At 38.9% G+C, this 14700-nt stretch overlaps 1 protein-coding gene across 13 annotated transcripts in view; it reads left to right on the top strand.

Annotated features, from left to right (window-relative positions):
- DOCK10 (dedicator of cytokinesis 10) overlaps positions 1 to 14700 on the top strand; it is a 288822-nt gene that overhangs the window by 199564 nt on the left and 74558 nt on the right. For all 13 annotated transcript variants that reach the window (XR_009504315.1, XR_009504316.1, XM_059928831.1 and 10 more), the window contains 8 exons: positions 1832 to 2019; positions 2847 to 2912; positions 4649 to 4741; positions 8729 to 8852; positions 9049 to 9170; positions 9543 to 9629; positions 12312 to 12404; positions 12843 to 12961. Coding sequence is in view for 11 of the 13 variants with exons in the window: in XM_059928831.1 (XP_059784814.1) it covers positions 1832 to 2019; positions 2847 to 2912; positions 4649 to 4741; positions 8729 to 8852; positions 9049 to 9170; positions 9543 to 9629; positions 12312 to 12404; positions 12843 to 12961 (892 nt within the window). In the remaining 2 variants the exon portion in view is untranslated. The remainder of the gene's footprint in view (positions 1 to 1831; positions 2020 to 2846; positions 2913 to 4648; positions 4742 to 8728; positions 8853 to 9048; positions 9171 to 9542; positions 9630 to 12311; positions 12405 to 12842; positions 12962 to 14700) is intronic.

The following is a 14700-nucleotide window of genomic DNA, read 5'->3' as shown; positions in this document are numbered from 1 at the left end:
TGTCATGGCTTGCTTGTAGAGTTTTGAATGTTTAGTGGCTTTTTGGTTGGTTGGTTGGATAGTTGGTTCGTTACAAAGGTTTGTTTGGGGATTTTTTTCTCAAGGTTTAGGATAACTGTAATTCATTATCCTATAGAAATTTGGGATGTCTTACTTCTCCATTAATACAGACTGTAAGTATTGTAGGATAGGGACTATATTCAGGGTGACCTAATATTCATCTGGTATACACCATGCACCGAGCAGGGTGTTAAATTGTATCACTTAATCCTCAAAACCCTGAAGGGTTGCAAATGAGGAAGTCCGGTTCAGATAGATTGATAACCCAATAACCCATAATGGGCAATGCCACACTGAGCTGTCAAAGGGCTACTCTGAACACCGTGCGTTGCCGCCCAAGTGGCCATGCAGTAATTATAGCCGGGAAGTTTTTAGACTCTGTTATTACACAGAGAACATATATCTTTTCCAGAATATGGTCAAAAGTTCTATTTATGTTAGTGAAAATTTAAATTTCAGAAGCAGTTTTATTAACTTATAAATAAGATTTTTCAGAATTTATTTATTAAATGGTGAGATTAGTTTATTTGGTTTTATTTTCCTTCTAATTACACCTTTTAGTGACTTTCTCAGTGATGCAAAGAATGAATAAAGGCATCCTAAAAAGAACTACAAACAGGGAGAGGATTATTACCACAGGATATTTGAATTACCATTAGCACTATTAAATTTTCCATTCTTATGATTTTTCCACAAATCACTTTAAAATGAAATAAAATGAGCATTCTAACTTAAATCATGGCTCCAAATCACTTTTGTATTGATTGGTGTGAAAAACCAGATGACAAAGTAAGCCATTTCTTCTACCTGATTTGTGGGAGGTTGCTTTTATTACCTAGGGAAAAGAAAAATAACAAAAGAGAAAGCTAAAATATTCTCTTTGAAAAGAAAAATAACAAAAGAGAAAGCTAAAATATTCTCTTTGAATATCCTATGATATTCTCTGATATCATAGGATATCAGAGAAATTCGAACATATAATAAAAATATTCTAATTGATTTTTGAAGAAAAAAAAAAGCCTATAATCTGATTCCCAAGCATATAGCTAACGATATAGCTAAGCATGTAGCTAACCATGTTGCTTGTTTGAACACAGGAAGATTCTAGATGGGGTAAAGGAAGATAGAAGGCCTTGCTGTCTTTCAGTGCCACAACTTCAGCCTCCAAACTGCTTAGTGACAAGTTTTGATTTATAAATTCCTAATGGTCTTTTTCCCCCCTTAGGCTGTTTTTACAAGGTTAGATTATAAAGATTGTGAAAACTGAAGAGAAAAATAAAATTGTAACTATTAATGCAGAGGGGGATTAGGGCCTAGGTTGTGAAATCATTCCATAGGGAAAATTACTATTAAGCCAAGTGGTACTATCAGTAATAAACCCATTGGACAGAGTTTTGTTCTGTCATAGATCAATATTTATAGTATGATGGCTAAAGTCAGTGGGCTAGTCTTTATCTTAGAATATCTGGTTAGTATGCTCAGAGGATCTCTAGCTAAAATTTACTTCCTATATGAAACTTAATACAAAAAGAAAATAGGTATAAATCCAAAAGATTTACCAGTTTTTTGAGATATCAGTTTTGATGTTAAATATATCACTGAGTATCTGTCATGCTTACCTCCTACAAAGTTTTCAGGCCAGCATAATTTAACATAAATTAGTATACAAGCATGGAGTTTCTATTTTGAGTAGATTCATTTTAAAATAGGTTAAGTATTGTTCACTTACAATCATATCAAGTGACAAACTTTTCTTTTCTGATTCTTAAAGACTGTGTAACATCGTCCTATATCCCTGTCAAGCCTTTCAATGTGACAGCTCAACCAGAACCCACAGTGGAAGTGGAAGAATTTGTTTACGACTCAACAAAGTATTGCCGTCCTTACAGAGTATACAAAAATCAAATTTACATTTACCCCAAGCACCTCAAGTACGATAGCCAGAAATGTTTCAACAAGGTATATGTTTCTGAGATATCATCCTCTCTCTCCACCCTATTTAGACCATATTAAGATGGTTTCTTTTTTTTTTTTATAAGATTCTCGATGATTTTAATTTATTTATTTTTATTTATTTATGGCTGTGTTGGGTCTTCGTTTCTGTGCGAGGGCTTTCTCTAGTTACGGCGAGCGGGGGCCACTCTTCATCGCGGTGCGCGGGCCTCTCACCATCGCGGCCTCTCTTGTTGCGGAGCACAGGCTCCAGACGCGCAGGCTCAGTAGTTGTGGCGCACGGGCCCAGTCGCTCTGCGGCACGTGGGATCTTCCCAGACCAGGGCTCGAACCCGTGTCCCCTGCATTGGCAGGCAGACTCTCAACCACTGCGCCACCAGGGAAGCCCTAAGATGGTTTCTTGGAAGTTCAAATACAAATTACTATAGACTAACATTTTGGAATAGAAAACCATTTGAAGAAAATGTTTAATGAGAGACAGTGTTGAGTTTCACCTTAAAAGTGTTTAAAGATGCACGTTTTATAACATATGAATAAAACTTTCTGAAATCAGCCCTAAATAATTTTGTTCCAAACTTTATTTTTAGTTTATTAAGAGACTCTGAAAATAGCCTACCTGCACTCTTTCAATATGAGTCTTTTCTTTCCTTTTAAATAATCTTTCCAAATCTTTCTGCTATTTCTGAGCGCTATGAGTAATGTCACAAGAGAATTTTGGCTATTCTACATTTTTCAGATTTAATTAGAAGCTACTTATTTTAGGCACTTGGATTGGTTTTTGATGTTATCTAACAGGAAATTACAATGTCCATTTTCCCTCTCTGTAATTTCAGGCACGAAATATAACCGTGTGTATTGAATTCAAAAATTCCGATGAAGAAGATGCCAAGCCCGTGAAGGTGAGCCAAGCCCATGAGGGAATACAGCATACAGGGGGAGACAGGTGCCCTGGTTCTCCCCACCACTGAGGGGCTTTTTAGTTTAGTATGCTGGAAAGAGGAGCAATTCAGTACATTTGATTTAGATTTCCTAACATGTACCTGATTGAATAGCTACCATTAACTAGATCTATTAGAAATGCCAGTCTCATGGCTCTGCTTAGCTTTTCATGATTTGGAAAAAAGGAAGCCGTTCTAGTGTGAAATCAAGGCAAAGATTCCCCTCTGGAAGACTTTGCCGTTTTCAAAGATTAGCCCGCATCTCATGAATTCAGCATGCTTGATTTCAAATGCAGCATCGCAGCTGGGCTTCATGTGGCCTCTGCAGAAGGGCTGCTGCCTACTAGCCTGATGGCTAATGCAGGGGGCCCATGGGGCGCTCACATTTATGGAAGGTGCGTGTGGCCACCTGCCCGAGGACCTCGGAAATGGCTCTGGGAAGCTGGTCCCTGCTGTTGATCACGCGACTTAATAAGATCAATAAAACTATGAGTTTTGTAGGAACTGGGCTGTTTGACCCTATAAAACTGCAACTGGATGGCATTTTTCAGAGTTCCTATTTGATATATACTGTTTTTATTTTAGGGACTTCAAACAACATAAAGAAACTTATAAAAATAGAGAGGAAAATTATTTTCAGTGGGCCTGTGGCCAGATCTTCCCAGTTTGGGTGAATCAGAGGAAGGAGATATAGTAAAGGACAAAACTAATTTCTAACTAATCCCCACAATTATCTGAGATCATCTCTTAAAGCACTCTGTCAGGTACCAATTGTGTTCTCTGTGCTCAGAAGGGTTGTAGCATTATTCAGAAGAACAGTAATCAATCTGAGTGATTGAATGAATCATGCACAATAGAGAGAAGAGTTCTTTAAAATTGTCCTGAGGCACTCTCAGCATCCCCAGGTTCCAAGTTCCACAATAACATTAGCAGCAGGAGAGAAAAAATAAAATGAAATGGAATTGTCAAGCAAACAAAGGCAATGGCCAGACGGCAAACACACCAGGCCTGCTAGAGAATCGCTTATGGGGAAAAATCTATAAAAGAGGAGTACTCGCAGGTACATGTGACCTCTGTGTCATTGCATCCTAAAGCATTACTCAGAGATACAGCTGACTCCAGTAGAGGGACTCTAAGCCTTGGGCTAAAGGGGCTTTTATGACAAGGAAGTGCCATATCCCATCCCCTGGCCTGATGAGGGGCTGGGATCAAAGAATAACACAATACAATGGAGCCTGGAACCAGCCCTACTTTTCCAGCTCTCATTCCTGGTTGGAGACTAGCATGTCAGGAGCTGGGGTCAAACCAAGCCTTGTATCACTAAGGACTGATCGCCTTAAACTCTAGACCAGAGCTGGGTACCGTGGGCCGCAGGAATCAGAATTGAACAAAGTATCTCTTATCTTCTGGTAATCAAAAGTTTGGTAGTAGTGAATTGATTCAGGTATTCAGTATTGATATAATATCTACATAATGAATTAAAGCCTTCAAATTTTCTTCAACAGTGCCCTATTGTATAATAAATACAGGACAGCAGATCCAAGAAGTTCAAGGTTAATTAGATGTCAGCTAAGCCTGGCAAGTTACCACAAAATGCATCTTTGTCCCAGAATGGGTAACTGAAGAGTTGTGGCCTTTTTGTGCTCAGGGTTAATTTCAGACACTCATAATCATTCAACTCATAACTTTTTAAACAGTGTATTTACGGAAAACCTGGAGGGCCCCTCTTCACCTCCGCCACCTACACTGCAGTTCTGCACCATTCCCAGAACCCAGATTTCTCAGACGAGGTAAGCCAAGCCTCCACTGCCCCCAGCAGCTCCTTAAAAGATGGGTGAGTGGGTAAGATAATACATGATGACAAACACTCTCTCTAGACTACTCCTCAGACTAAGGACATACCTTAGCAGGTGTCTACATAACCCAGCTTTAAAAACCACGTTAATTGACAGTTGCTCCAGGACTATGCTGTAAATTCATGTATTTCAGCACAAGATTTAAAAAATGTGATGTTTTTATTATATCATTTCTTTCAAATTAGACTAATTTTTTTCTTTTATTTTTCATTGGTTAGGGTAACAAACATCGTGTTAGATAGTTTTTACCAATCGATAGTGGCATTTCATACCCTAAGGGAAAAAACAAAAAGGGCTAGAGTATGAGCCAACACTATTGCTTATAACCCTCATGAACTTGAAGGAGCTTGGACCGCCCCACCTCAAGACCTGCCCTGCCAACTCTCAAGACTCTCTTATTATGTGCCAGGAACCACGCTATACTCTAAATATACACTATCTCACTTGATCCACATGGCTTTCTCCAGAGAAACAGAGCCAGTAGGAAGATGATAGAGAGAGAGATACATAGGTAGATAGATAGATAGATAGATAGATAGATAGATAGATAGGTATAATTTAATATAGATAGATACATAGGTAGATAGGTATAATTTAAGATAGGTATAATTTAATATAGGTATAATTTAATATAGATAGGTATATTTTATAGATAGGTATAATTTAATTTAATATAAACACATCATTATGGAGGCTGAAAAGTCCCACAATCTACCATCTGCACCCAGGAAAGCCATTGGTGTAGTTCAAAGGCCTGAGAACCAGAGTGTCTATGGTAGAGTCCAGTCGAGGTCTGAAGGCCTGAGAACCAATAGTGCCAAGAACTGGAGAAGATCGGTGTTCCAGGTCAAGCAGTCAGGCAGAGAGGAAATCCAGCCTTACTCTGCCTTCTTGTTCTATTATTGTTCTATTCTCAGTGGACGAGATGTGCCCACCCGCATGGGGAGGGCCATCTACTTTGCTCAGTCCGCCAATTCAAATGCTGGTCTCTTCCAGAAACACCCTCACAGACACACTGAGAAATCATGTTTAGCCAGCTCTCTGGGCATCCAGTGGCCCAATCAAGTTGACACATAAAATTAACCCTCACACCTTCCTAATTTATGGATAAGGAAGCCGGCGATCAGAGAAGCAACTTTGACAAGGGCACATAACTGTGAAGTGACAGTCAAAATTTAAGCCAGCCCATGTGACTCCAGAGCCTGAAGCTTCACTGCTCTGCTATAACCCATATAAAAAAAAAAAAACTTATTGGATTAGTAGTAAATGACTATACATATGTCAGCTTGTATTAGAAACAGCTTTAGACAAACAAGTTTCAGTGATTAAATTTAATTTCTAACCATGAAGCTAAGGTCTGAACTAATGCAACCTGCCAATGTGATTTCTGGGATTTAAAATATCACATCTTTTGTATTAGTTTCCTATTGCTACTTTAACAAATTATCACAGTTTTGTGCCTTAAATAACACACATTGATTACCTTACGGTTCGGCGGGTCAGAACTCTGAAATGGGTCCCACAGGGCTGAAATCAGGTGTCAGCAGGCCTCCATTCCTTCTGGAGGTTCTGGGACGAATCCTTACCTTGCCTTTTCCAGTTTCTGGAGACTGCCCATACTCCTTGGCTTGTGACCCCTTCCAGCAATGCCATTACCCTGACCTCTGTTTCTCTCCTCACATTTCTTATGACCCTGACTCTCCTGCCTTCCTCTGATAAGGACCTTTGCGATTACATTGGGCCCACTGGGCTAATCCAGTTTAATCTCCCCATCTCAAGACCCTTAATTTAATCACAGCTGCAAAGTCCCTTTTACTGTGTAAGGAGACATATTGATATATTCTGAGGATTAGGACTTGGGGGACATCCTGGAACACCAATGAAACCACAGACCTGACTAACCTTATCTCCTTCCTCCACATCCATTTAATGCTCTTAAATTTTTTCCCTATAAATTCAGGACAGAGGTAAAAAAAATAAATAAATAAGGGAAAGGGCTACATTACAGAATATTTACTACATTGGTTGACCTCTTGACAAAGCCCATCTGAAAGGTGCATTCTCTGTCGACATATAAGATTTAAAGAAAAAAAAAATGTTCATACGGTTAAGTCTGGCTTTTAATCTCTGTCACGCTCATGTGCTTCCCGGAATCCTTGTAAAAGCCATGAGCTTATCCACAAGAGAACATGTATATAATGAACTGCCTGGTGAACTCTGCAGTGCAGATTCAAAACCATTTTCTCCTTTTTTATTGCAAAAGATGATTGCATTAATTATAAACATGAATATAAATTCTTCTAAGGCACTGCTAAAATATAATGTGAGTATTTGCAGTATTTGTTACCGAGGAGTGTTAGCATTAATCTGTAGTTTACTGGAATTCTTGAGCACTTGTTTCAGTCCCATGTATTCCGACTAAAAAAAGAAAATTTCATTCTACTGCATTGTTAGTTATTGTATGTTTTGAACTGTATATTGGCTTTTGTTACCAGGTTAGCATGCTGGTATGTAATGAATATATGTAAGCTGTAAACCACTCTAATTCAGGAGTTCTCAAACCTTACCAGGCACAGGATCACCTGGAAGGCTTGTTAGAACACAGATTACTGGAGCCCACCCCAGATTTTTGGATTCCATATGTCTGGGATGGGGCCTGAGGATTTGCATTTCTCAACAAGTTTCTCAGAGATGCTGATACTGCTGTCCCAGGGATGACACTGAAAATCTGTGTAATAAATTCTCTCCTGAACAACGTGAAAATAAAGTAACTATATATATAGATGCACAGAGAGTCTAATAAAAACTAGTAGATAATTTGCTTGGCTCTTGATCACCTTATTGCTTGATTTGACTGTTCAAGAAATTACCTAGTTGCTAATATTGAACTGAATGTCACTTACCTGCATGGGATCCTGGGATTCCAGTGTGACACGTGTTCTTGTCCTGGAAGATCCTATTAATTACTGACTAGTCCATCCTCCTCGTGACTCAAAGCCCCCTAACATCTTTCGCCTTGGTTGCTATCTCTGTATCATCCTACTTTGCAAGGCCGTGGAGGGAATTCAATGACAACATATGTGACAGAGGTTTGGAAACTGAAAAGCACTATCACATGTAGAGGGTTCCAAAACCTTCCTTTCCAGGAACATGGAGGATGGTCCTCATTAAGTATATTCTTCACCTATATCAATTTCATGTTTTATGTTTTTTTCGGAAGTGTTATTTACAGAGGAGAGCATGACCTCTTTACAAAATGGCTCATTACTTAGTTACCACAATGTAATTTTTTACACAATACATACCACATATCTTTTTGTGGTTTTTATAACAGATAGATTCCGTGCTCCAGTTAACATCATTTGCAGCTACCATGTTTCTCAACAATGTGCCTGTGGATCATCTGGGGATCTTGCTAAATGCAGATTCTGATTCCGTATGTCTGGGGTAGTGTCTGAGAGTCTGCATCTCTAATCAGCTCCCAAGTGATGCTTATGCAATGGTCCATGCACACACTTTGGGAGGCAAGGACCTACTATTCACTCAACTCATGTCCCTTGATGATAGGTCCTTAATATGTGCCTTATTTACATTCTACTGTCATGTCTGTGTGCGTGTGTGTGTGTGTGTGTGTGTGTGTGTGTGTGTAATTCATGGTGGTATAAATTATCTAATGAGAAACACTAGGTATTCTAAGTTATCGCCACAATAAAGAAGTAAAAATAACATCTTAACACATTACTGCTAGTGGGATGGATATTTATTGAGAGTTAAATCGTACTTCTAGTGCTGACTATTAAATTGTGGACCTAGATTTCATTGAAAGACTTTTAAAAAGACTAACGTGCCTAGGCTTTGTCTTGTCTTGGCACTAGGAAAATGATTTCAATCTTAGCCCAGCTATTATCTCTTTCATTGCAGGTGAAAATTGAGCTACCAACACAACTTCATGAGAAACACCATATTTTTTTTTCTTTTTATCATGTCACTTGTGACATAAATGCAAAAGCTAATGCCAAAAAGAAGGAGGCTCTGGAAACACCAGGTATTGACAGGAAGCAATCTGAGATAGCTGTGCATGTTATCTCTGGAACTTAAATTGGAGAGTATTTGAAAAGCTCTGATTTATTGAGTTTTTTAAAGTGAAGTTTTATATTCATAAATGATAAATAGCTTTATTTTTACTCCTCGCCATGAAGGTTTGTACTGAAAAGTTTTCCCTTTGTTGTTCCTTTGCACAGTTGGATATGCTTGGCTTCCTCTCATGAAAGATGATCAGATAGCTTCTCAAGAGTACAATATCCCAGTAGCAACAAGCCTGCCTCCGAATTATTTAAGCTTTCAAGATTCTGCAAGTGGAAAGGTATTGAGTGATGTAAAACTTAAGAGAAAAAATACATGGGCTGAATGGCATGAGGTTATCTTCTTTCTGCTGTTTAAATTAACCCAACCTTGGTGTATTCATCCATTGTAATAAGGAATCAGGTGTACCTATGATATGTCAAATATCTTGTTTAGTTTGTGGCCAGTAGAAATGATCTGTTCAAAATGATCCCCTGGTATCACATTGGTTTCATTTACCAATATTACCAAATGTATTTGCATCTCTTATTTTCCATCTCTATAGGACTGTGAGGTTGATGGATCAGGATGACAAATTAACGTAAACTAAATAACCTGTTTATTTCCTCTCTCTCAAATTGCCACAGTGACAGTAACAAACTCTTTTTTGCAGCATGGTGGGAGTGACATTAAATGGGTCGATGGTGGCAAACCACTTTTCAAAGTATCGACATTTGTTGTATCAACAGTGAATACTCAGGTGAGCGTGTTGTCCTAAAATATCAAAATCTTCTCTAACACGTAGAATCATAAGGCGTCTCCTAGATTTACAGGAGGAGACTCACCATTCCACAAGGTGTCAGAAGAGCAGGTGATCAAAAAGGAAGAATGTTTGTGGCAACACCGTATCCCTCTTCCAGAAGAGATCGAATGCCCTAAGCCATAAAAGCTCAGGCACTGTCAAACTGCAAACCAAAATTCCAGTAGTGTATTTATCAAGAGGGCACTTCCCTTGGAAGATGGTTTGCTTCCCATGACAACCCCCACATGTTAAAAATATGAAACGTTTAAAATAAAGACTTTGGACCTTTACCTTAAAACTCAGTCTAATTCCCAATCCCTACCCAAGGCTCCTCTCATGGAAAGGCCACGAGTTTGGCAGAACTGTATTTGAGATCCACCTCGGCCAATTTCTGGCCCAGTGACCCTGGACAAGTCACCTCACCCCTGCAGTCCTGTGTCCTCAGCAGGAAAATGATAACAATAAAAAATCTCCACCTAAGGCGGTAGTGAGGCTCAAAATGAGAAACTGCACGTGAAAATATCTCATGAGCTGCAAAACGCTGTACAAATGTAGTTATTATCACTGTCAAGTTACCACAAACTCACCCCTTCCATTGCAAGGCAGCTTAACTTTACCACAATGTGAGGACTTTTGTGGTACTAATTATAAACAAACTATTACAAGTACGTAGACTATGTATTGCTTCTTTCTTAAATTCAATGTGTACCTGGGTTTTTTTGTGTGTGGTTTTTTGTTTGTTTTTTTGCTTCATGCTGCTTTATCCCTAGCACATACTTGGTTGGTTACTAAGAAAAATGAAATAATCCAGGTACCACCATATATTGGATCAAAATGTCTTTCCGTAACCGCTGGTGCCTCAAGCCAAATTTAGTCCTCTTCCCAAGTCCTATGACCATTACTCCTTAAACCCATCTTTTCTCTGGCACCATCAACCCTGGTCAAGTCCCACAAAATGGTCATTCTCCACCAACTCCTGCTTTTATATCTCTCAGAATGCCCCGAGTTTCTCTTTCCCACACCTCCAGCTGCTTTTCTCCGAACTGCCCAGGTCTCTCTGTGACTCACCACTGCTCTCCTTCCTGTACATCAGCTTCCACTGCCCACGCTCTCGTCACCCTGGGGGACACCTTCTTCCTTCCTCCGTAGCGCTATTTACCTCAATTTTCAAACACCCCAGGCCCTATCCTGCACTGTGCCCTCTGTCTGCTTCATACCTCCAAGATCCAGGGATTTTGTGACACTCAGCCTTTCGACAGCCAGGAAGGCGATCTCTCCCTCTCTGCCTACCCTCCCCTGATGGGTCTGGGCAGCTCCTACCCAACCTTCCGATCTTGGCTCAAATGTCACTTCCTCAAAGAAGCCTTCCCTGTCCCCTAACCCCTCAGATATGCTGTATCATCTTGTCATACACCCGTACAGCGCCCTGCTTTCCTTTGAAGCACTTGTCTAATTATGAGCAAATAGGTATGTGTGAAAATCATGGTATGGAACCTGATTCCCGGGCATAATGGAAGGACCACAGAGTGGGTTTTCCTTGCCCCTGGCTCTGTCCTCCGTGCCTGACAAGGACCTGACACATAGTCAGCTTTCAATAAATAACTTCAAATAAATGAAGTGAAACTGAAAATATTACACACACATGCACACACACACGTACACACATACCCCGACTTGAGGGGAACCCCAACCACAGATGCCCTCTAGAACTGACAAAAGGCCAGAGAAACCCCCAGAGAGTGCACCTACACTAAAAATCTGTATGCCACTTCCTGACTACGTAACTTTGACCCTCAACACAGAACTTAGGTATTTCCAAGGTGACAACCTTTTCAGGAAAGAGCATTAAAGGGCAGATTAGTTTGCTTAGGCTGCCATAACAAAATACCAGACTGGCTGGCTTAAACAACAGAAATGTATTTCTCACAGTCCTAGAGGCTGGAAGTCTGAGATCAAGGTGTCAGCAGAGTTGGCTTCTTCCAAGACCTCTCCCCTTGGCTTTCCTCTGTGTGTGCACATCCAAGTTTACTCTTTCATGAGGGCATCAGTTATATTGGACTAGGGCCACCCTAACTTATTACCTCTTTAAAGACCTTATCTTCAAATATCGTTACATCCCGAGGTACTGGGAATTAGGACTTCAACATATGGGTTTGGGGAGTCAAGTTTTATCTCATGATGTCAGGTGGACTTCATAATTTTTTTATTAACTCTGACATTTTAAGTCTGAAAATATCCCTGTGCATATTAAACTGTACCCATTCTCATGTGTGTTAAAGAATATGTAAGAAAAATTGGTAGAAGTCTGTGGAAGGAACTGGAAGATGACAGAAGACAATTTAAAAAGAAAGAAAGGAAAGAACAGAGACAAGGAAAGTAATTCTCTAGCCATTATCATGTGGCCCGGAAAGAAAACAAATCTCTGAGAGTGAAATAGGAGAGAGAGAGGACTTTGTAGTTCAGGTTAAGCCCTCTGTGTGCTGGAATGTCTGTGAAAATGAGAGGTCTGTCACTATGCCTCCTGGACAAAGCATCTCACATCAAGGCATCTTGTCCTACAGAAGGGCTCACCTCCCATCACCACGATTGTTCCACAGCTTACGTGTCATCAAAAATCAAGACTTTCTTTTGCTGTTTCAGGATCCACATGTGAACGCATTTTTCCGACAATGCCAAAAAAGGGAGAAAGATATGTCTCAGTCACCTACCTCGAATTTCGTCCGTTCTTGTAAGGTAACATGACATGCAAATAGCTGCAATGGTCTCCAGGGTAGAAATGGGCAAAACAGACCTTTACATTTTGCATTGAGTAGCAAACTAAGGGGTAATTATTATCGAAGATTTTTAAACACCTTATCAATTCAGAGACTAAATGATTTTATTTCACAATTCCTAAAAGATGTCTGTGTTCATTAAAAAATAAGCAAAGATCAGTTTCTCCAAAATAAAAATGATTGAAAATCAGAATCAATTGACTCTAAATTAGTTAATTAGATGTAGAGTCCTTGCAACATTACCCCCATGCCTGTATGTCATGCTAAATGCCATGAAAAATAAAGTCAAACGAAAATGAGCTACAGTAGTCATATTCAAATTCTGAAGAACGTCAGTAAAAAAATGTGCTTTAAATTTAATCAATGCCCTTTTTTTTTTGTCCTGCCAATTTAACAGAACTTATTGAATGTGGAAAAGATTCATGCAATCATGAGTTTTCTGCCTGTAATCTTGAATCAGCTCTTCAGGGTTCTGGTGCAGAATGAAGAAGATGAAATAAGCACAACTGTGACCAGGTATCCATAGCACAGCCTTAGGGGAAGAGATTTTATAAGCTGTGGTTACACACAACTTTGATTATAACCGAATGGCCACCTGATTGTGTATGCTTGCATTTCGTTCGAATACGTATCTCAAAGTTAAGTATGTCTCACTCTTGACTTCTTACCTTCTAATCATCTATTACCATCATTCAAGTAAAGTTTTAGACCTCTTTTTTAACTTTGTGTTTTTAATTAAACTTTTTATTTTGAGATAGAGTCACATGCAGTTGTAAGAAATAATGCAGAGAGAGTCCATGTTCTCTTCAGATGTTCCCAATGGTGGCATCGTGCAAAACTATAGGACAATATCACTCCCAGAATATTAACATTGATAGAATCAGGAGACAGAACATTCCCATCCCCACAAGGATCCCTCATGTTGCCCTTTTATTGACACACCTACTTCTTTCTCATCTCAAACCCCACTCCTTACCCCGGGCAACTACTAATCTGTTCTCCATCTCTAAAATTTTGTTACTTTAAGAATTTTATATATATTATATTGAAATTTTATATATAATATGAATATATAACATTTTATATATAATACGTTAAAATATACTCTATGCTCCATATATTTATATAATAAATTGATGAGTTTATTATATATTCTATTTTCAATTCATATATAAATTATATATTATATACGTATATATATGGATATAGAATTATATAGTATCACAGTATGTAACCTTTGGGGATTGGCTTTTTTCACTCAGCATAATTCTCTAGAGATTCATCCAGGTTGTTGCATCAATCAATCAATCCTTTTTATTTCTGAGTAGTATTCCATATCAAAAAATGTTTAAAAATTCACCTGTTGAAGGCTAGCTGGGTTGTTTCCAGTTTTGGGTACATTTGGGGTGAACATAAGTTTTCATTTCCTTGAAATGAGCAATTGCTGGGTCATACGGTAGTTGTATGTGTTGGTTTTAAGAACATGCCGAATCTCTTGCATTCCTATACACTGATGATGAAAACTCTGAAAGAGAAATTAAGGAAACACTCCCATTTACAGTTGCAAGAAAAAGAATAAAATACCTAGGAATAAACCTACCTAAGGAGACAAAAGACCTGTATACAGAAAACTGTAAGACACTGATGAGAGAAATTAAAGAGGATACAAACAGATGGAGAGATATACCACGTTCTTGGATTGGAAGAATCACCATTGTGAAAATGACTATATTACCCAAAGCAAACTACAGATTCAATGCAATCCCTATCAAACTACCAATGGCATTTTTCACAGAACTAGAAGAAAAAATTTCACAATTTGTATGGAAACACAAAAGACCCCGAATAGCCAAAGCAATCTTGAGAAAGAAAAACAGAGCTGGAGGAATCAGGCTCCCAGACTTCAGACTATACTACAAAGCTACAGTCATCAAGACAGTATGGTACTGGCACAAAAACAGAAATATAGATCAGTGGAACAGGATAGAAAGCCCAGAGACAAATGCACGCACATAGGGTCACCTTATCTTTGATAAAGGAGGCAAGAATATACAATGGAGAAAAGACAGCCTCTTCAATAAGTGCTGCTTGGAAAACTGGACAGCTACATGTAAAAGAATGAAATTAGAACACTCCCTAACAGCACACACAAAAATAAACTCAAAATGGATTAAAGACCTAAATGTAAGGCCAGACACTATAAAACTCTCAGAGGAAAACATAGGAAGAACACTCTATGACATAAATCACAGCAA

Source organism: Balaenoptera ricei, chromosome 7 (genome assembly GCF_028023285.1).
Source record: "Balaenoptera ricei isolate mBalRic1 chromosome 7, mBalRic1.hap2, whole genome shotgun sequence".
NCBI classification, from domain to species: domain Eukaryota; kingdom Metazoa; phylum Chordata; class Mammalia; order Artiodactyla; family Balaenopteridae; genus Balaenoptera; species Balaenoptera ricei.
Note: the sequence above shows the minus strand (reverse complement) of the source record. Positions and strands in the feature narration are given on the sequence as shown.